At 46.3% G+C, this 22,125-nt stretch overlaps 1 protein-coding gene across 2 annotated transcripts in view; it reads right to left on the bottom strand.

Moving 5' to 3' along the window:
- Positions 1–20,927, bottom strand: part of ELAVL1 (ELAV like RNA binding protein 1) — a 28,920-nt gene extending 7,993 nt beyond the window's left edge. Inside the window, exons 1-5 of one of the 2 annotated variants that reach the window (XM_083594721.1) lie at positions 20,792–20,927; positions 10,777–10,966; positions 9,454–9,557; positions 6,453–6,606; positions 5,407–5,632 (exon numbers count right to left, since the gene is read on the bottom strand). In XM_083594721.1, the coding sequence (XP_083450847.1) occupies positions 5,407–5,632; positions 6,453–6,606; positions 9,454–9,557; positions 10,777–10,948 (656 nt within the window). In that variant the 5' untranslated portion in view covers positions 10,949–10,966; positions 20,792–20,927. Of the gene's footprint in view, positions 1–5,406; positions 5,633–6,452; positions 6,607–9,453; positions 9,558–10,776; positions 10,967–15,846; positions 16,192–20,791 lie in introns of those variants that run through there. The other variant, XM_083594720.1, reaches the window with a different exon arrangement.
- Between the last annotated feature and the right edge of the window lie 1,198 nt (positions 20,928–22,125).

Raw genomic sequence — 22,125 nt, 5'->3', positions numbered from 1 at the left:
CTTGGTTCAGAGTGTTCAGTTGTCGGGAATGAGGCAAGTGGAGCTGGATGCACAGGGAGATATTAAGGCTCTCATCCTCCTTCCCTAGCAACTCTGCCGTACTCGCCACCCTGTTCCCAGTAACGTGAAAAGGAAACTATCTGCTGTTAGGCCTGGCATCTTTCTAGCACACGGCACAAAGGGCTCTTTCCCCTTTCAGTTCGTCCGTGACTTTCTCACCGCTACTTATTCTCCCTCCCGGTGACCTAGGTTATCTGCAAAGTGATCCCCTGGGCTTGACCACCTGAACCTGCAGAGCATATGACCACTGTGTGCTTTTCTAAAAACAAAAACAGGTTATGTAGGACTGCTTTTTCTGACAAGACAAAATAATGCATCCTTTATGAAGCAAAACCAAAGGGTGCAGCGGCTAGCAACTATTTGGTTGTGGTAGAATAGCACTGCAGGGGTTTTTTTGGGGGGGGTGGGCATTTCTACACACTTTGTTCTTAAGAGCAGCATAGAGAATTGCTCAGCCAAGTGATTTTTCAAGGCACCAGGCCCATACAATATGGCCACCGTTTGCCGCTAAGAATCAGTTCAGATGACCCTCCAGTCTGGAGGACTGCGACTGAGCCACCGATAGACACGATCCCTTCTCCTCTCCCTTGGGCGGATTCCCTTCCATTTCCCATCTGGGGTTAGCCATGACGTGCGGAGACACTGACGCCGGCAGGCTGTGGTGAGCGCTTCCCCTCCAAAACCAGAAATCGGCATTTCGGAACGAGGCTTTCGGGAGGAAAGCTCTAACCACCGCCCCCCAGATTCAGACATCGTGGCAAACAAGAGAAAGGGAAGGTCGCGTTTAAAAGCGTTTCGTTCTGGGCCCTGCCACACCATAGCTTGACATATCATCTGAATTGAGCCACTGGTTCCGACCCCGAGCCAGTTACAGTCAACGTTTAGGGCTGTAGCACTGTCAGAAACATTAACACGGGTTGTTGTCTTGTTTTTTCGGGGGGTGGGGACCATCATCTTACATGGAAGAGGCTGAGTACAGGCAGATAGAAGAACATGTATTTATTTAACATGTGACAAGAATTCTACCACAAGAATTCTGAAAGATACCCATCTGACTCTACACTTTTGGAGAAATTAAAAAGAAAAACATGCAAGGGATTCACTGAAGAAGCAACTACTAAGAAGGAGTTTACAACAAGCATCGTGTGAAAAATGAGTAAGGACTTTTAAAAAAACAACCAACAAAAAAGGACACATAAGCAAGTGAAATAAGAAATCCAAAAAACCAGAGGAACAGTAAATTAGGAGAGGGCCATCTTGACAACACGACTAGTGTTTTGTTTTGTTTTCAAAAATGTGTGTATGCCTAAGTTGTGGTAAATGAGGTTCTCGAAAAGCAACTGCTGTAGATACAGAGGATATAACTAGCTTTCCAGGGGGAAAATTATACCCCAAACAGAGCAAGTTATGAACTTAACTGTTGCTTATTAACTGCTGCTGTTAAGTCTTTTGAAGAATGAACTATGTATTAATGGTTTTTAAAAGGGTTTTTTAAAAGTAGCTGATTTAGTGGTGCTGGGCAGGACTCAGCGGGTTAAGAGGCGTGAGAGATCTTGCTAGCTCATTCCCCACTCAACAGAAGGAGTGACTTGTCTGCGTTATTATTGATTTGTCTTTTCTGTAAGAAACTTACAGGTTGTAGGACTTGGCCCACATTGTGGGCTTGAACTTTAGTGAATAGTACTTTATCAACAATTAAGGAACTGCTAGTATTTCTGTGGGACTTTTTGACGGGGTAAAAGCAAATTCTCATGCTGTGCTCCGAAGGACGCCTGGCGCCGCTTTAAAGATTTTCATGGCTCCTCAAGAAGATCAGTAACCATGAATAAGATTCCCAGGAAGTCCAAGAGCGGACACATCGAGAGGCCCACAAACAGAAATTGGCTCATAGCCAGCCTGTTTGTACTTGCTATCCGTCCCTTTCCTCAATTAATCTGGTGTGCAAAGGGGGCTAGACAGAGAAACAGGAACTGCTCTCATTTGCACTAGGATGTGGTTGGGGGGGGGGGAGATGGCCAGCACTGCATGCTTCGAACACACTGGGTTTCAGGTCAATTTCCCAGTTAACTCAGGTAGCAAGAGCTGGACGTGGTCCCTCTCTGCTACAGCCACTGCCAGTCAGAGTAGACAGTGCTAGACTAGGTGGCAGCTTTGCCTATCTATCTGCTCTCCGGCTTAATGCAAGGAGACAGCCAGCTCCAAGTCGAGGATTTATTTATTTTCTCCCAAATGAGGCTTGTGATCAATGACATCATAAAGGAGAAACTGAGGGAACTGCAATCCCGTTCTGGACTGCAGAACAGCACTGCTACATGCTAGGACTAGTGCAACAAATTTTGCCCAATGAGAAAGTGATAGGAAAACCTTCAAGGGGTATTATGTATGGCAGAGATGACTGTATCCATTATTGTGAAGTTTCAAAGACAAGGTGAAGGCTATTGAACCTTGAGATAAGAGATTATATACTCTTTCCACCAGCTACAAGGAAAGTTCTATTCAAGGGACTTAATTTTGTTTCTTAGATCGACTTAGGTCTTTTGGATCAGGAACAGATGCAAATAAAGCACATATTAAATTGGTCAGCAAGTAAAAAGTAGCAGCTAAATTTATGAAACTAGTGTTAGACAGAAAATTATAATATATGTATATATCATCAATATAGGAAACATTTATCAATAGGGGGAGCTTATCAATCTTTTAATTACGCAACGAGAAGAATGAGTGAAAATTTTATCTGCTATTTAAGAAATGGAACTTTTCAAGCACTATCTTTTTTTAGAAGCAAGAACACTGATGTGTCGAGAACACTTTAAAAACAAAAACAGTAATCAAATAGATGGCTTTTGTAAGAACTGAACGGGAAATGAAAGTGGAAAAGTGTGAAGAAAGGTTTAAGGGGAAAAAAATAACTATCAAAAAACAAAAACCACAGTACAAGGGATGAGTTTGTAGCCTGTTAAAAGTATGTTATTCCCTAGACCTGGCTGGTAAGTTTAAGTTTCAGAAATATCTGAACAGAATCCCAATTCCTAACACTACACAAGGCAAAAGAAGTCATGTTTCTCCAGCAGCTTCTTTTGGGGCGCAGGGCAAACCCAGCTATTAAAAGGATCTAGGCCTTAGGTTCTCAAGTCGCAAAAGTAACTGCCCAGGGAGGTCTGTGCCATATTAACCTGGCACAGTCCATCATTCTGCTGCAGTTAAGTGCGGCTGCAATCAGAGGGTCAGTCTTAGGCAGAAAGCAGATACAATGCAAGCAGCACAATAATATTATGCATTTCGCTTTGAATTCAACGGAACTTCTTCCCTGGCAGGCGTGCATCAAATTTCAGGCTTAGGCTGCGTGAATCTCTCCTTTATTTCTATTTTAAACACAAAACTAATATTGGACAGATGAGGAATCCCATTATGTGGCATGCCCAATTTGGACTTTTCTTCTGAGTAACTACGCACCGAGGGATTTGGGTTGCAAGCAGGGGATGGGGAAAGGGTTCCTAATTACGCCTGCCTTGCCAGACAAGGGGGTCCTATCTGTCAAAGCAGCAATGTGATCTTTTCTCACGAGGGCGGGAGTCTCCATTCTACTTTTTTTTATTAAGTCTCATTCCTTTCTCCAACCTGCTCCCCCCAAAATTAAACGTACTGATCTAACTTAAGTGCTCAGTATTCCTTCCTCAGCTCGGAAGTCTAAGATTAACACACTTTATTACAAAGGACACGTAGGCACGTTTCCTGGGAAAGTGTCTTAACTGCACACCCTCTTCCCTTTTAGCGCTGTTCCGCATGGTGTGTGCATTATAACCTCAACTGCAGAACAAACCATTGCTTTTGCTTTTTCATTGCCTGCAAACCTGCGGCTTTATTTCGGGGTACTAACCCACAGGCAGACATGTGCAAAGTTCATTTGAGGGTTCTTAAAAGATCACAGATATTTATCGCTCTCTTATTAGCTGTAATCAGGACTGCCGGGCATGCATTTTAGATCTTGGAACCAGAGCTGAGGTTACTGCAATCTGGTTTTTGCCTGCTCCTCCACCCCCAGCCTTACAATATGTATTTTTTATACTTCTATAAACTACCTGGAGCACTATTTTTAGTTAGGAAAGCAGTACCAAGTAGCAGAACAACTCTGGCCTAGCTTGAGAATGTTCCTGAATGAGGCTCTGCGCAGGTGTGGAACCCATTAAGAGCAGCTGCACAAGGCCATTAAAAAGAACAAGTTGTTTTTAAAATGACAAGAAACCTTTTAAGCAAAAAACAAAAACACAAAAAACTTGCTTCGGCAGTTTTAGACTATGAGAAGGAATAGGTTTTTACATGCTTCAGAATACTGTTTTAGCGGTACTGGAATTGCACCATATGAGAAATAAGTTCATTACAATCAAGTACCAGACCACCCCATTCTTGCAGATTTTTTTTTTTTTAAATGCCATCTTTTCACACAATGTTGTGAAGCATCAGATCAGACAGACAAATTTTCAATCTTTATTAACCGGGGTGGGTGGGGATGGGGAGGACCTGGAAGGCTTTTTAATCCTCTATTTAATTAAATTCTATTTTTTTTTCGGGGTGGGGGGGGTGGAGAGGGAGTGAGATAAGAAGAGAGAAATCTGATGGAACAGAAATAAGAAAAGGAATGGACATCAACAATGATTACTGACATACCGTGGGAATACATATTCATTTGGGGGGACAGAAGCACTCAACTGCCATTAATTTTGAAAGATCTTTTTTTTTTCAGAACTCTCTAAAGTTATACAGAATGAACTTTAAAAAAAAAAAAATCTAATGGAAGAAGTTGGAGGTGCAATTGGGACCAAGCTGATGGGTTCCACGTGAACTGTCAAGAAATATTGGGAAAGAGTTGGTTAAAGTAATAACAGAAATCACTGGATACAAATTTTACATTGAATCCTATTGCGACCCCTCCTTTTGGGATATCCAATATAACGCTACCTACGGCTGATATAAAGGCTTAGCTAGCATGGAATACCCGGGGCAATATAATTAGATAAAACACAGTAGGATCAGGCTGTATGAAGGTAGGCAACAAGAAGCACTCCAAGAAAAGTGGTCTTTATTGACTAATTATCGGAACAAAAGCTCTTCACATACTGTTAACCCTAGTATTTTGGAACGGATTAACATTTATGTCGGTGTTTTACTCCTCTCCCTTTAACTATCTACTGGAAGTGTTTCGCCTGGTGATGAGCAGTAATGATTTTAAAACAAAAAAACAAAACAAAAAACGAAAAAAACCAAGAGAGGCAGAGGAAGAGAGAGAGAGAGAGAGAGAGCGCAACACACAGCACAGACCTCCAACCATGTCAGCTCTTCCTAACCTACCTGAATCTCTGAGCCTGGTGGTGGACGGGGCCCCCGAACCGTCTGGCCGGGGAGTGGTACAGCTGCGACAGCAGTGCTACGTTTTTGTTCTGGTTGGGGTTGGCGGCGAACTTCACCGTGATCGGTTCGGAGGAGCCGGGGGGCTTGTGGCCATTGAAGTTCGAAATGGCCTCTTCGGCTTCCGAGCGCTTGTCGAACCGGATGAACGCCACCCCTCTGGACAGACCTTGAAACCGAAGCGACAAAAACACAGAGTTAAGTGCGTCTCCTCCGCTCCCCCAAATGTGCCCAGATTGCCTGGAACCAGGCTGCACAGCAATGGGGTGGAGTGGGGGGGGGGGAGGAACAGAATCCAACCTCCATCTGGCTGTCTTTTGCCAGCCGGCAAAGACAATCCAACTGCCTAAGTACCTTCCATGAATGTCATGTTCTATATCGGCAGCCGGTGCTTTCGATGCACTTCTTAACAGTATTTTATAACGTGGTTTTAAAATGTTTTCACCCTGAGCAGTGCATAGGCGCTAGAAGAGTGCTACAGAACTCTCTATGCAACCAGAAATGTTAAGTGTGTCCCGCTTTGTGGACTTTAATGGGAGATATAAAACACTCGCTTCACTTGACTTGCAAACGAACAAGATCAAAGCGCTTGTTGAGCGAGGCTGGAATCGTATTTGGTCAACCACCTAATCTGGACAAGAGTTCAAAAGCTATGCAAATCGCTTTAAGGAGGTTCATGGTTCGATATGTCCAATGTAGGGATCTCCGAAACAGCAAATCTGTTCCAATCATGGAGGTGGTATTTCCTGAGAGTCATCCCTAGGGGAAAGTGCTCACAAGCAGAGTGAATTATTAAGGGGAGCTGGGGTGCTGGCCACCTCCACAAACTGTAGCCATACTGCCCTGCTAGCTAAGGTAAGTGATGGGGGGGGGCAAAAACGGGGGAGGAGAGGTGTTTCCAAGTGACACACGTGATAGCCACTCTTGCGCAAAAGGAGCCAGTCAAAACTCCAGAGCTTCTAAAACAAAACCATCGCCGCCTTTCACACCTGTAGTTTGGTCAACCAGCACGCGCGAGTTGATAATGCGTCCAAACCGTGAAAACATGTCCTCAACATCTTTCTGTGTCATTGTCCGCGGCAGTCCGCTAATGTACAGGTTTGCGTCTTTGATAACCTCAGAGCTTGGGCGGGCATATGAAACCTAAAAGGAAAAGGAAAACCACTGGTTGGGCATGCGAATTCATGAAGTGTCCCTCCAGAAGTTCTAGCATCAATTCGGCTTCCTTCTTTTGCAGTTGCTAAGGAGATCATCCCTGCAGTTTGGCCCAACTTCTACCCCTTTTTGGGGTAGCCATCTGTCCCGCAATGAGGACTTGGACAAGGAGGTCACTTGCAACAACAGTGGCAGGCAGTATGCTGAGGCCATTTCCCCCTCACTTGACCGCCAGCTGGACGTGTTACTGCTGCTTATTGGGAGGGGTAAGGTGGGGCAGCGAAGGTCGTTCAACGCAACAAACACATGGGCATAACCACTCTGGTGCCCCTGCCAGCGGGTCTGCAGCTGCAGCAACCTTGCCCCTCTACCTCCCAGAGATCGGGCACCAAGCTGTTCAAACTTGAGCGTTCAAATTTGGGGCAGGAAGAAAAGCAACAGGTGCAATTTCTGTATGGATGGTATGCTCAGGGCTTCTAACTCTACCACAAAGGTAACCACAATTGCATAAATCTGAGCTGCACCGCAGTGGCTGCTCCTATATTGCATGCCCCCTTATTGTAACCAATCGAGGTGCTGGATATAACGAAGGAAAGGATGCAACTGTCTGGAAGTTTGCTCTAAGGGACACGAGCAAGGATCGCACACCCACGGAATTACTCCTCCACACAATACGTGGTGAAGCAACAGACTGAATGCCTGCAGGGCTGTTGTTTTTAAGAGAGCATAAATAATGGCACAGAGCTATTCACACAAAAAATGACCCCTGGGCAAGCCTTTAAGAACCTTCCTGGGTGTGCCCCTTTGGCCCTGTACACAATTTGCTTCCTATGCCGCTCTTGGAACACACTACTATTCAGAGGCAAGACTACAATGCAGCAATTAAAAGTCAGGGTTAGCTTTCTCATCTGACAACCTCCTCCCAGCGAGGCTCTGGTAAGCCAAGAGAGCAAGCGACGCTTGGAAGGATACAAGCAGCTCATTCATGGGTGCGCAGCCGCCAGCACGCAGTCACGCGATTCGACTCTCAAAGCAGCGACAGCTGTGTTGCTCAGATTGGAAGGCAGGTCAGGCCACCCCCTCACTTATTCCCCCCCCCCCCCGCTTCTTCCCTGACCCGTGGCTTGTCCCTTTTGTCTTGTGAGCCATGCAGCTGGTAGAGAGCCAAGCCCGACCGCCGTGCTGCCTTAACATCTCCCCTTCCACAAAGACGACAGGCGCACACATAGATATCACATTTAGGGCTGCAGGATTGAGGCCGCTAATTGGTTAGATTCGTATATCAGCACTTTAAAACGAATCAAATGTTCCCCCACCGTTTAGTCACTGCTTATAAAATTAGTGCATAGAAGTGCCATCTTAAAAGAGGCTTTTCCTCACGAGAAGGGAAATGACTCTTCCAAGATTATACCTTCTACGACACATGCATGTGAATTACTATACCTACGGTACCGCCTCTCCTGGTATGTCCCACAGAGAAATTTACGGTCTGCAAATAAAAACATCCTGAAGAGCCCAGGCCACAGAGAGGTTAGGCTGGCCTCAACCAGAGCCAGGGCTTTCTCGGCCACGGCTCCAATCTGGTGGAACGCTCTGCCACAAGAGACTAGGGCCCGGCGGGACCTGACATCTTTCCGCAGGGCCTGCAAGACAGAGCTGTTCCACCAGGCCTTTGGTCAGGGCACAGCCTGACCCCCCTCCTCTGGCAATCTGCACAGAATTTTGCTTAATGGTTGCCATCAATTTGATTTTAATTTGATTTTAATTAATTTTATAATGAATGTTTTTAGAATGTTGGATTATTTTGATTGTTGTTAGCCGCCCTGAGCCCAGCTTCGGCTGGGGAGGGAGGGATATAAATAAAATTTATTATTATTATTATTGTTGTTGTTGTTGTTGTTGTTGTTGTTGTTGTTGTTGTTGTTGTTGTTGTTAATTGAATTTATATACCACTCTATACCTGCAAGTCTCAGGGCGGTTCACAAGATAAAAGCAGAATGTAAAACCACAAACTACATAATCAAAACAAAAACAACTACCCAATAATGCATTTTAAGAGGGCATAGGCTGTCAATCAAATCAACCAAAGACCTGGTTAAAGAGGAACGTTTTTGCCTGGCATCTAAAGGTGTATAGTGAAGGCGCCAGGCAAACCTCCCCGGGGAAAGCATTCCAAAGACAGAGAGCCACTGCAGAGAAGGCCCTGCTGTTGTGTTGCCACCCTCTTGAGGAAGAGGCATGCAAAGAAGTGCCCCAGAAGATGATCTCAGGGTCCGGGAAGGTTCATATGGAGGGAGGCAGTCCTTGAGGTATTAGGGTCCTGAACTAAGCTTTCCCTTCTAGAACTACTGTTTCTCATAAGCAAACTTGCAGAGTTTTAACCAACCAACTTAAAACACGAAATTAATCAGCCAAAATGTCTTGCACGCCATTGAATATATTAAAATACAATATGTAAAAAGTGATATAATGTACACCCTCTCTCTCTCTCTCCATTGTTCACATCGTGTATGATTAAGCAGGTTTAATAAATGTGTCCACTTTTAAATGTCACACAATTATTGGCTGCTTCTCCTGCAACTGCCTAATAAATCTGCTCTGCTAGAATTCAGGTTTGCACATTTTTACTGAACATGTATGCACTGCCTCCCTGTCCAATGAGTTCTGTTACAATAATGTAACAGAAAACATTTTAAAAATATACATTCATGACCACTGTAGGGGGCGGAGGGTGGGGGGGGGGGGGAAGAGGAAAGGGCTGAACAGTCAAAAATAAGCAGAAATTCTAGCTGCAGACTGACTCCTGCTGGCCACAGTTGGGAGAGTCACTTTTACCTTGATAGTTTTGGACTGGAGTCGCAAGCCATTCAGTGTGTTTATGGCTCTTTCGGCATCTTTCGCTGTGACGTAGTTCACAAAGCCGTAACCCAAGCTGTGACCTACAGGGACAAAGGTTAATTAATTAAACATAGCGTTCTTGAAAGTAAGTGGGGAGGTGGCAGAGGAGAACCACTTTGCTTCAACACCGGTTAAAACGAAGTACTCCTTATCTGTACTAATTAGGGACTTGGTTTATTTTGCATATGAATGGCAAAAAAAGCCACGTCAAAAACTGTGCTATAGGAGTTTCAGAAAATGAGGACCAGGACCCCCAAAGTTTGCCATGTGGCTTGGAGAGGTGCTATGTAGACACGCAGAACCAACTGCGCGGTTCCCTGGATCCTCCGACCTTAGTCACCAGCATTGCAGCCGCCTTTTGGCTTCCCCGACACACACATTTGTACAAAGCGACAAATGAATGCAAATAGCGACGGCAGTAACAGCTCGACAAGATAAGCATGTGTACAGAATGTTTGTCTGTCCACCTCAGTTCTGTGTTATACAGGCATCCCCCCGCTTACGTGGGATTACGTTCCAGGCCCCAGCGTACACAAGTGAAATCGCATACAGTAGGGAGCACCCCACTTTAACAAGGAGGGCGTGCAGTACGGAAGGAGAGAGACAGCGTGCACAGCCATTGGAGGAGGGAGGCTTGGAAGCTGGCAACTCTCCCCCAGCATGCAGAGAGGCAGTGGCAGGGAGTGAGGTGGACCAGGCGACCATCAGGGGGACGAGGCTGGGCTAGGCAGGATGACCTTCTCACCCCCTCCCCACTGCCCAAACCAGGTCCAGGAGAGGCAGAGCGGGCACCTCATTCCCAAGCGGGATATTGGGCCGCTCCGCATGCACAAAGGCTCCACCCCACGACTGCTGAGCCACCCAGGCCATGGCATCCGGTTGCAAGCAGGGCAAAAGGGCGAGGAGGGCAGCCGAGAGAAGCTGCCACTAAAGTATGTCCTCTCTCCCACCTCCAGTGCTGCCATGGACGGACAGGAGCGTTTGTGCTGCCCCAGCCAGAAGGCAGGCAGGCAGGCGGTCGGAAGCCAAGCCGAGGCGCCAGGAGGGGCCCCCTGCAGTCTCCTCCCCTCCAGCAACTTCAAGGCTTGCTGGCTTCAAATGTGCCATGGCCCCTTCCTTCACTCACAACCCTGAGGAGGGAAGTCCCATCTGTTTGTTTCACGGCGACCCGCATAAATGTGGTCGAGCGCAAGTGCGATAGGAGTAAGTGGGGGGCAGAGGGTGTCCTGTATTTCAGGACAGGCTACATGTTATTTTTACCTGCCACTTTGTCTCGAATAAGCTTGGCGGATTCAACTTCCCCAATGCTGCAGAACAGGCTCCGTAATTCATCCTGGGTCATGTTCTGAGGAAGGTAGTTCACAATTAAGTTTGTCCTCCCGATATCGTCCCTGCAGTCTTCAGCCATGTGATCTTCATAACCATTAGACATTTTAATTAGAAAAGAAATCTGCCAAAAGGGAGAAAAAATACAAATTGTTCAGCTCTGAAGGTTCATGTGGTTAAAAAGAAAGAAAAGAAAAGACAACCAGGAGGAGGAGAAGCATGCGACTGACCCAGTGTTTGAAATTCCCCAGGGGCTGGGCGCATTATGCTACTGACGCGGGTCCAATTGCAACAAAGCACAGATTTCTGGGCACCGTGTTGGCCCCTAACATCTCCATCGAGCCGCCTGACTCGCGTACCGCCCTCAATCATCACATCAAGGAAAGTGCAGAGCTGAGCACAGATCTGTGTGCTGCACATCTGACTGCGCAGCAACCTTTCCACAAGCCACTAGGGCCACTATTCCACTAAGGGGGTCTAAAAAGGATTAATGACGATATCATCGATCACCACACAGCCTTCCTCAGCAGGCGAGCCAAGCTGCATACAAGCAGGACTTTTGGTTGGGGGCTTGGCTGCCGAATGGTGGTATTCAGGACAATCAAAAGTATGGCGATGAGTCACAGTGAATACAAATAATCTGGGGCTGCCAGGCGGCAGAAGCAGCGGAGGGGGAAAAACAGCATCGGCCTTGATTAGGGTCCAGAAATTGTATATTCATGGGGGCATTAGAGGGTTAATGGAGGACCCTGGATGAGAGACATTAAAATATTAAAAAGAAGGTGGTTTTTTGGGCTTGTCAACCTAGACAGCTTGCCCATCTAGGAGAAGAAAACTTTTGATTCTAACCCTCCACAGCCTTGCAGGATATTATTGGAAGAAAAGGCTAAGGAGTAAACCCTACACAAATCTGGAGTAGAGACTCTTAAGAAGGTTGGATATCTTCTTGCTTGCCGCCTCCTGGCAACTCCTGCAGCCAAGCTACTGCCAAACACATTGCTCTGCTTTCCTTTATACGCCATGAATAAGGCCGGGAGGGGGGGTCTTGTCATCTGGGCAGTCCAGGACCTCCACACACGCTGCCCAGGCTTACGCCGAGGGGGGGGGGAGTCCCCTTCAGTGTTGTTAACGCTGTGGGTTGACTTCAACCCCCAAGGCGCACTCCATTGTCTCTCAAGACAGACGGATGCTGCAAATGACAGCAGCAGCAACATGGTGGTTTCTATATGCAAATGTGCAAGGATTTAGGAGTTTTCTTCACCAAAGCTGGTAGTAGCCATAGTCGCAGAAGTGGGGGGGGGTGCAATTTGCCTGGGAGGAAGGTCAGAGGGAGTGTTTAGTTCCCCAGTCTTCTGCCCACCACGATTAACCATGGCACCTGCACCAGCTCTATGCTGGGTTTCACATTACCTTCTCCCTTCTTTGAGTTACCAGGCCTGGGAGCTCTCACAGAGCTGTCCTGCACTGAGGCAGCAGTTCTGCCTAAATGCTTCCTACCAGCTCAATCTCACTTCCAGCTCAAGGAGAGCAATTGGGGGGGGGATGCTCCACCATGTGTGAGGCAGGCAATTTCCACAGAAAAGTGGCCTCCAGGATGCCAGCCCCTAGCCGTTTTTGCCCTGGAAGTCTCTCTTAAAGCAAAGGTTCCAATCCTACACTTGCCTTGTGATGGGACAAGGCCGTTAAGCAGTAAAGTGGGGAGCAGCGAGTAGCCAGAGTATGCCTCACCACCGCTTTTCTTTTCAGCTGGTCAGCAGCACCCCAAGTTCCCAGATGAGTCAGGTGGGCTAGAATGCATCTCCCACAACAGAGAAGGTTTGGAGGAGAGAATCTTAGTTCTGCCTACAATATTCCTGAGCCAACTTCACAGTCTGAAGAAGGACCATCACATCTCTATGTAGCTCCTTTTGGCAAAATCACAGAAGCCCCCAAACCCCAAATAATGTGATATAAAAAAGTAACCACTGTTGTGTAACAAACATTTCTCCAAACCCATCAATTTATAACGATGAGATAGCCTGTTATTTTGCCTCTCACTAGGGTTTTTGTTTGTTTCCCATGCTTTTGTCTGTTGTTTCTCATACTCTTAGGGACCTTCTCCGTTTTGGTTGTTTCTCTTGGCAAAGGGCTTAAATTAGACCCCCCCTCCCCCAGCACAAGCTCCAAAGGAACCAGTCTTGACAGTCCTTGTCTAATAGCATGCTCTGATCCTCTGAAAGGAAACAAGGAAGAAAAGAGGTCAGGCCGTCTCAGCTTGTTCAAGCCTTGCGTACCCGATAAGAGCAAACAAATTGAGAGTTAAAACAAGAACTTCCTGGCAGTAATGTTTTCCAGGTGAACCTGTCAATCTGAGGCATCACTTTTGGAGTTGTCCTTTCCTTCTCCATTCAGTACAAATGCACACGCACACTACGGAACCAGGGCTAATTCACATAAATCTCCCAGTGTACAAAAGCTCGTTTCATGCTCAAGGGTGAGAAAGAGGAAGTGGAACTCACTGGAGCCGATGATGGACAAAATGCTTGATTAAACAGAAGAAGCCTTTCAGTGAAGGAAACCACTCCACATTAGAAACTTGAAATTCTGCCGCTCACTAATTCTGAATCTGCTGCTTTGGTATTCCTGCTTCTTCCCCTCATCTCAAAATGGAAATACCAATGTATTTTAGGGCAATTTAAATTCCTATATACGCAAAACAGACTGATTATTTGAATAAATATATTAATCCTGTTGTACCCTTCCTCAGGTTTAACTATATTTGTCAGTTCCATTGTGTTTTCTTCAACTATATTCATACATCCCAGAGAGGAAGCAGCAAATCAGTTACTCTCTCTTAGCCCAGGAGAAGCAATGCAGTGACCCCTTGATGTTGCTTTGGCTCAAACTGCGATGAACCCTGACCACTGATCCTGCTGGCTGCTGGAGCACCTGGAAGTTGCAGACCAACGAAACCTAGAGGGGACTATATTAACTATCCTGTCTTGGCGTAACCCAACTTACAGGACTGCCGTGAGGATAAAATGAGAGAGAGGAGTGTAGTGCTAAACAGTGCAGTGATCCAAACGTCTGTTTCAAATGACTGCTGTAGTTTTGTGTGTGTGTGTGTGTGTGTGTGTGTGTATTCATATTCTTCCTCCCAAACTGGCTTGCATAGTATAACAACATAAAATAGTCATTTAAAACTGAAGGATCACTAGGAAGCAGTTCTGAGCACTCCAAAACCCAACATAAATGCTACAAATTATTGTTTTTAGTTGGGTGGTTTGGAATTAAGCACATTTTTAGCTTAGCAATACAAATACTGACTTACTTCATAGGACCTGTAAGGATTACTGAGATGCGCTTTGAACAAAGCTTACCATTTCCCCTTTATTTCCCTCATCTTAAGGAATGGTTTCTTAGATTTAATACAGTACAAGTAATAGTTTATTATCTATACACCACCCATCTGGCTGGGTTTCCCCAGCCACTCTGGGCGGCTTCCAACCGAATATTAAAAACACAATACAGCATTAAATGTTAAAAACATCCCTAAACAGGGCTGCCTTCAGATGTCTTTTAAAAGATAATTGCTTATTGCCTTGACATCTGATGGGATGGCGTTCCACAGAGCGGATGCCACCACTGAGAAGGCCCTCTGCCTGGTTCCCTGTAACCTCACTTCTCACAGTGAGGGAACTGCCAGAAGGCCCCTGGACCTGTGTCTGAGCTGAACCTTGCAAAGCTGTTGACTGTCAATAATGTGTGTGCGTGCACCTGCAATGTTCACCTGTGCACGTGTACACAGCAAGGCCTCAAAAAGACCAAGCCTTTGGGTTGTGCCAAATGATATTCTTACTCAGGGTAGATTAAACTTCCTCAGATGTATTATTCCAATAGGTCTGCTCCAAGCAGCCTGGATGAAACCCCACTGCTGCTATTGCAGTTGGCTTGCACCGTGCTCAAATTCCTTCCCTGCCATCGAAATCATAAAACGCTCCCACCGCAAAATTGCAAATCAGGTTCATTATCAAAATTTACAGACTTCCAGCTGTTTGCAAGGAGCAAATCAAGCGAAAGCCATTGAAACATCTCCAACACAACGGACGCTTCAAGCAGGTTCCATCCCCCCCCACGCAAAAAAATCCAGCAAAAAAACTCAACTTTGATTTTGCTCGCTGCAAATTTTGATAATAAACCTGATTGGTGTGTGGGGTGTGTGTGTGTGTGTGAACGATTTCAATCGCAACTGTGACTCCCTGCACACACACCCAAATTCAGCTGGTCACACAACTTCGATTTCTTCTGTGCAAATTTTGATAATAAACCTGGATTTGCCATTGGTGGTGGGGGAGGGGTTTTAATGTGAAGGATTCCGATTGCAACTGCGACTCCGATTTTCCTGCACCCCACCCTCCGTTTGTAAAAACAGTGAGGCTGGTCCTCCTTGCAAAAAAGGCAGAAGCCTAAAGACAACAATAGCCATTAATAATAATAATAATAATAATAATAATAATATGATAATAATATGATCATCCACCACTGCGATCGTAATATGATGATAATAATAATAATAATACGATGATGATGATAATAATAATAATATGATCATCCACCGCTGTGATCATAACATGATGATGATGATAATAATAATAATAATAATACGATGGTGATAATAATAATAATAATAATATGATCATCCCCCGCTGCGATCCACCTGGCTGGCCGCCCTGCCTCCCTTCCCCGCCCTAACAAAAGACTCCGCGCTCCCCTCCCCTCCCTCGTGTGTGCTTCTCTTTCTCTCTTTTTTTTCGGAAGGGGGGGTGGGAGAGAAAGGGGGGGGGAGCTGCCCACGTTCGCCGCGGCCCCGCCCCCTCGCGCAGGCCCCGCCCCCTCCTGCGTCACCGGCCGCGCAGGCCGCAAGGCGAGCCTGGCCCGCTCCCACTGTCGCCGCCGCCGCGGCCTCCTCCTCCTCCTCCTCCGACCAACCGCCTCTTCCCTCAGCGGCGGCGGCCTCGGCCTCACCTGACGACGCCGCTGCCGCTCTGGAGGGGGGCCGACGACGACGACGGAGGGCGGCGGGGCGAGGCGGCGGGCCGACGAAGCTGAGGGTCCCTCCGGCCGCGCGACGAGCCGCTCCGCTCCCTCAGTCGGCAGAAGCAGCAGAGGGAGGGAGGGAGGGAGGGAGGCGGGCTCCCACGCCGGCCACGCCCACCCCGCCGCCCGCCCGCCGACGCTCATTGGCCGCGGCGCGCGCGCCCGGCGCGCCCATTGGACGGCCGCCGCGCCGGTTAAAGGCGCGCTGTGGGTGAGGCGGGGGGGAAACGGACGCTCGCCGAGCGGCGGCTCGCCTTCGGGCCGGCGCATGCGCGGAGGGCTGCCGCCGTCCTCCTCCTCCCCCCCACCTTTTTTTTGGGCGTGGCCGCGCGCTTTTCTTTTTCTTTCCCCCGCCAGTCACGCGCTCCGAATCTTCTCCCCGCGGGACGCGCGTTCACACGTTACGTTTTCAGCGGGCGCGAAACCCGGGGTTTTTTGTGGGGTTTTTTTAAAACAACCCCCTTTTTTTCGACGGAGCGTCAACACGCGAGCATTTAAACGCGTTAAAAATAATAATAAAACACGGATTACGTAGGCCTAACGGTATTCATCCGCAGCCCACGGTTTTTTTAAAAAATAAAGAATAAAGAATGTGGAATGGCTGCTCTGCCCACATGCAAATGCACACGCAACCCTTCCCCTCTGCAAAAAAGAAAAATGATTTTCAGTAAAGCATAATAATATAATGATTATTACTTAAATTTGTATACTGCCCTATACCTGCAGGTCTGTAGACCGTATAAAAATATTGTATTTAGATGCCCAAGAGATTATAGGGTGACACGAGAAAGCTCAAACCCTTAGAGGAACCAGCCCTTTTTTTAAAGTTGGCTTGCATTGATTAAATGGTTCATTTCATCATATTACGCACAGATGTGAGGCGTAATTGAGATATTGGAAGGGAAAGAAAGCTGCCTGTCATGGTTAGAAAAGGCTGATTAAAACATTTCCCCTCCATTTCCTTAAAAAGATCTCTATCGCAGGAACACAGGTGTGGTGAAACAGCTTAGATAAATAACATTTGGACAACAAGGATTTGCGAGATAATTATTCGGATGCTTTAAGGCTCTTTAGAAGATCTGAATCTACCAGTGCTGATTTGAAATCTTTTAAGGAAATTTATTGTTATGTCCATAGTACAATCCTCGCCGTGCCTACTTAGATGCAGGCCCCGTAGGCACTATACAATCGGAGCAGGACCGTTCTGTTTAAAACAATCCTGGCTTTCTCTCTGGGAACTATAATTTGTTCAGAGCTAACGCTATTCTAGGCCGCATCCTCAGAAGTCTAGTGTCCAGGGAAGTCCTAGTCCCTATTTATTCTGCCACACCTGGGATACTGTGTCCAGTTCTGGGTACCACAATTTTAGAAGGATGCTGACTGACTGAACCCAAAGCGTGTTCTTTACTGGTTCCTCAGCATCCTTGGAAAAAGTGACCAGTGGGGTCCATAGGGTTCTGTCCTGCGCCCGTTGCTGTTCAACACCTTTATAAATTTGCAGGCAACATCGAACTGGGAGGGGTAGCCAGTGTCTAAAATCCCTGGTAGAGTTCAAGGATCCTGAGATCACGTTAAGGGGAGCCAAATTCTGTGTGATTGCCATAAAGCTTAGGCAACAAGCTGTGCTATCATAATGATTAAGGTTTTAAATGATAAAGGTTATATGTTAGTGACTAAGTTTTAATTTATATATTTTTAACTGTTGCTATATCTGCATTGTCCCTGTTATACCTAATTGCAAATTCAAAAGTATCCCTATCGTGTTCTATGACTTCCTTGATATTGCATGTGGGCTGGAACTGGTCTGTGACCGAAATAAAATGCATTATTTGGGAGGGGTAGCCAACGCCACAGAAGACAGAATTGGGATTCAAAATTACCTTAAGAGAACTGGGTGCAAGCTAACAAAATGAATTTCTGCAGGGACAAGGGTCAGGTTCTGCACTTAGGCAGGAAGAACCAGATGCGCAAATATAGGATGGGGGACACCTAGCTAGACCGTGGTACCCATAAAAAGGATCTGGGGGTCTGGGTGGCCCGCAAGCTGAACGTGAGCCCACCGTGTGATGCAGCAGCGAAAAAGCGAATGCTATTCTAGGATGCATCCACAGAAGTCTAGTGTCCAGATCAGGGGAAATCCTAGTGCCTCTCTATTCTGCCTTGGTCAGACCACACCTGGAATCCTGTGTCCAGTTCTGGGCACCACAATTTAAGAAGGATGTGGACAAGCTGGAAGGTGGGCAGAATAGGGAGACTGAGATGATCAAGGGTCTAGAAACCGAGCCTGAAGAGGAATGGTTGAAGGAGCTGGGGATGTTTAGCCTGGAAAAGAGGAGACTGAAAGGAGATAGGAGAGCCATCTTCCAATATCTGAAGGGCTGTCCCATGGAGGAGGGAGAAAGCTTGTTTTCCCACTTACTTGGAAGGAAAGCCCATTGAATTCAATGGGACTTCTGAGCAGACACGGTCAGAACGGCAGCCTTCATTTGTTAAGCTGAAAGCCGTCCCTGGGGGAAACCATAGTGGTTGTTTCCAAATAATTTTGTATATTTTGTGCACGCAAAATTGCTAAAAAGCAGCAACCATCAAAATGTAAGCAATAAAATAAGTGCAGAAAACATAACATGACGTAATATAGCTGTAATGCAAGATAACATCGTCGTAATCATGGTAAAAGTAACGGCTGTTTTAAAATAATTTATGTTCGGTAAATTTTAGCATTGGAAATGCAGGATGGCTGCAAAACTCAGGAGGGAACACAAAGTAAATTCCATTCCATGTTTATTTGTATTAATTATTAATAATATATATTTTTTCTTATTTGTATTAGTGATAATACACAGGTGGAGGTGAGATCTACTGACCTTTTCCCAGCTAAATCAGTTATTCAATTAAATCACCTTACCACAGAGATAATTTGGCTGCCCCCTCCAAAAGGGCAACAGCGAATGGGGGGGGTTCTTCCCTTTGGGGTTGGAGTAGTATTGTACGATTTACTGGAGTATGATTTCTATGATTACATCTCATTTGCATTTTAAATTTTCTCTGACGGTCGGAGAGGCTTAAGTGTTGTCAGGCCTGAAAGCACATATAGGACCCAGGAATCAGGTCTGCTTTGGGAAGGCTGTGTACAAAATAGGCTGTACTCAGAGTACAACCACGGAAATTAATGCACCCAATCCCCAGTACAGTGGTACCTCGGGTTACACAGGCTTCAGGTTACACACTCTGCTAACCCAGAAATAGTACCTCGGGTTAAGAACTTTGCTTCAGGATGAGAACAGAAATCGCGTGGCGGTGGCAGCAGGAGGCCCCATTAGCTAAAGTGCTGCTTCAGGCTAAGAACAGTTTCAGGTTAAAAACGGACCTCTGGAACGAATTAAGTACTTAACCCGAGGTACCACTGTATCTATCTATACCACTGTAGTGATGTATGGAAGCGAGAGCTGGACCACAAAGAAGGCTGATGGCCGAAGAATGGATGCTTTTGAATTATGGAGCTGGAGGAGACTCTTGAGAGTCCCATGGACTGCAAGAAGATCCAACCTCTCCATTCGGAAGGAAATCAGCCCTGAGTGCTCACTGGAAGGACAGATCCTGAAGCTGAGGCTCCAAGAACACAGATAACTAGGCCATGCAAAATGATGTCATAGCCGTGACATCACAACACACGTCTCCCTCTCCTGCCTCCTTCAAAATCAACCAGGCCTCCCTGTTCGAATTCCATTTTTATTTTTATTACATATTTTGTCCTTTTTATATTTTAATTTTATGTTGTGGACCTCCCTGAGATCTACAGGTATAGGGCAGTGTACTACTACTACTACTAATAATAATAATAATGGATGCAACCTGCACTGAACACGCAACTAACTAGGCCGTGCAAAATGCCATCATAGCGATGACATCACGACACGCTTCCCTCTCCTGCCTATTTCAAAATCAACTAGGCCTCCATTTTAATTTTATTATGTATTTTGTCCGTTTTACATTAGTATACTACTACTAATAATAAGGGACACGGGTGGCACTGTGGGTTAAACCACAGAGCCTAGGACTTGCCGATCAGAAGGTCGGCGGTTCGAATCCCCGCGACGGGGTGAGCTCCCGTTGCTCAGTCCCTGCTCCTGCCAACCTAGCAGTTCGAAAGCATGTCAAAGTGCAAGTAGATGAATAGGTACCGCTCCGGCGGGAAGGAAAACGGCGTTTCCGTGCGCTGCTCTGGTTCGCCAGAAGCGGCTTAGTCCTGCTGGCCACATGACCCGGAAGCTGAACGCCGGCTCCCTCAGCCGATAAAGCGAGATGAGCGCCGCAACCCCAGAGTCGGCCACGACTGGACCTAATGGTCAGGGGTCCCTTTACCTTTACTAATAATAAAAATAATAATGGATGCAACCTGCACTGAACACGCAACTAACTAGGCCGTGCAAAGTGACGTCATCGCCGTGACGTCACACCCCACCTCGCCTCTTACAAAATCAGCCAGGCCTCCCTCTTCGAATTCCATCCCCGCCCCCTTCTTTTTTTTCCCTTCGCTGTTGCCATGGCGCTAGAATTCGAGCCACGCCCACTTTCAAAGTAACGGCCGCGAGAAGGGATGGGGAGAGCGAGTCTCGCGCCTGCGCAGGAGGGGGGGAAAGCCTTCCTCCCGCCCCGACAAGATCTCGCGAGATCATGACGTGATAAATGGGCGGGGCCCGCTGCTTGAAGGACGGGAGGGGGGGAAGGGAAAGCATTAGATAATCATGGAAATGGGATAGAGCGGCCCACGCACGGCTTCCGCAGACGCCGCGCCGGTAGGAGAGGCGGCGGAGGCCGTGAGATATTCCCGGGGGTCGAAAACGCGTTGAAAAAAAATGAAAATCCTTTTTACCTCCGTGAGGAAAAGACTCGGAGCGGCCCGCCAGCGAGACTCCTTCCCGGCACTTCCGCTTCCGGTCTGACGTCGGAGGGTCGCGGCGTCGCCATAGAGATGCGCGCGGCTAGAGCGGCCGCTGGCCAGGGCGCGCTGACTTCCGTAGGACAGAGCTACGAAAGGATAGAGGAGCCACAACTGCAGCAAGAATTGGAAAACACAAGAAAGATTGGCAGATGAAGATGATGGATTTTTCAGAGCTAGCCGACCTGACTGGAAGAGTAATAATAATAAACAATAATAAAATATAATAATAATAATAATAATAATAATAATAATAATAATAATAATAATAATAATAATAATAGATAATAAAGTTAATAAATAAATAAAAACTGGAATAATATTAATAATAAAATTTTATTATTTATTTATTTATACCCCGCCCTCCCCTGCCAAGACCGGGCTCAGGGCGGTTAACAACCAAGAATAAAAACAAGTTGATTAAAATACAATTTCAAAGATTAAGATACAACATTAAAACATTAGGATGCAGCCTCTTCACAGGAGGAGAAAGGAAAAAGGAAGAGGGGGAGGGAATCAAACTGATTCTAAGCCAAAGGCCAGGCGGAACATCTCTGTCTGATTACCAGGAGGAATGTACAAAATTTAAAGACTATTTAGTTAAATATGTTGTTAACTTAATTGGAAAAGCTTGCAAATATCAGATAGGCTTAGGATTTAAATATGTAATGTGGTGAATTAATATGTTTAATGCCAAATTTGAAAGAAAGATGTTAAGTGATTTAAGTTGATTTTATAAGAATATCGGTTTTGGAAAACTGTTAAAATGATATACACTGAAATTCAACCAGGGGGATATGAGGAAGTCACTTAACAATGTTACTAAGATTGGTTTAAATAAAGCTGAGATTTATGTTTGTTTGTTTATTTGTTTGCCCAAAAAAATTATTGGAATATTAATTTTAAAAAAAATGGGGGGGGGGAAGCAAGCCCTTTAGGATCTCATCCTTTGCACGGAGACATTCCGGGTTTGCGTTGCTAAAGGGGGAAAGGATGGATTCCAAGGTTGCTTTGGCCTCGTTTGGATCTCCCCAGATCCCCTCAAAAGCAGCAGTTAAGTTTGGGGTTCATCCTCTTCCTAACTCCGTTATTTTATTTTGTAAAAGCAATTAAAGGTACCCCAGCCAAGGCAGATTATGGTGCCCAAATAGCCCACGTTGCAGCTTTAGGGCTCACAACAGCCCTACAGTGAAGGCTGCCGTCAAATGCTCTGCCATGTGGCTTTGGGCTGGCACCCCAAAACCGTATTGCACCCTCTGCACAGCAAT

The sequence above is a fragment of the Podarcis filfolensis genome, assembly GCF_964270895.1.
Source record: "Podarcis filfolensis genome assembly, chromosome: 18".
In the NCBI taxonomy this organism is placed as follows: Eukaryota; Metazoa; Chordata; class Lepidosauria; order Squamata; family Lacertidae; genus Podarcis; species Podarcis filfolensis.
The sequence above is the reverse complement of the archived record's forward strand: the minus strand, read 5'-3'. Positions and strand labels throughout refer to the sequence as shown.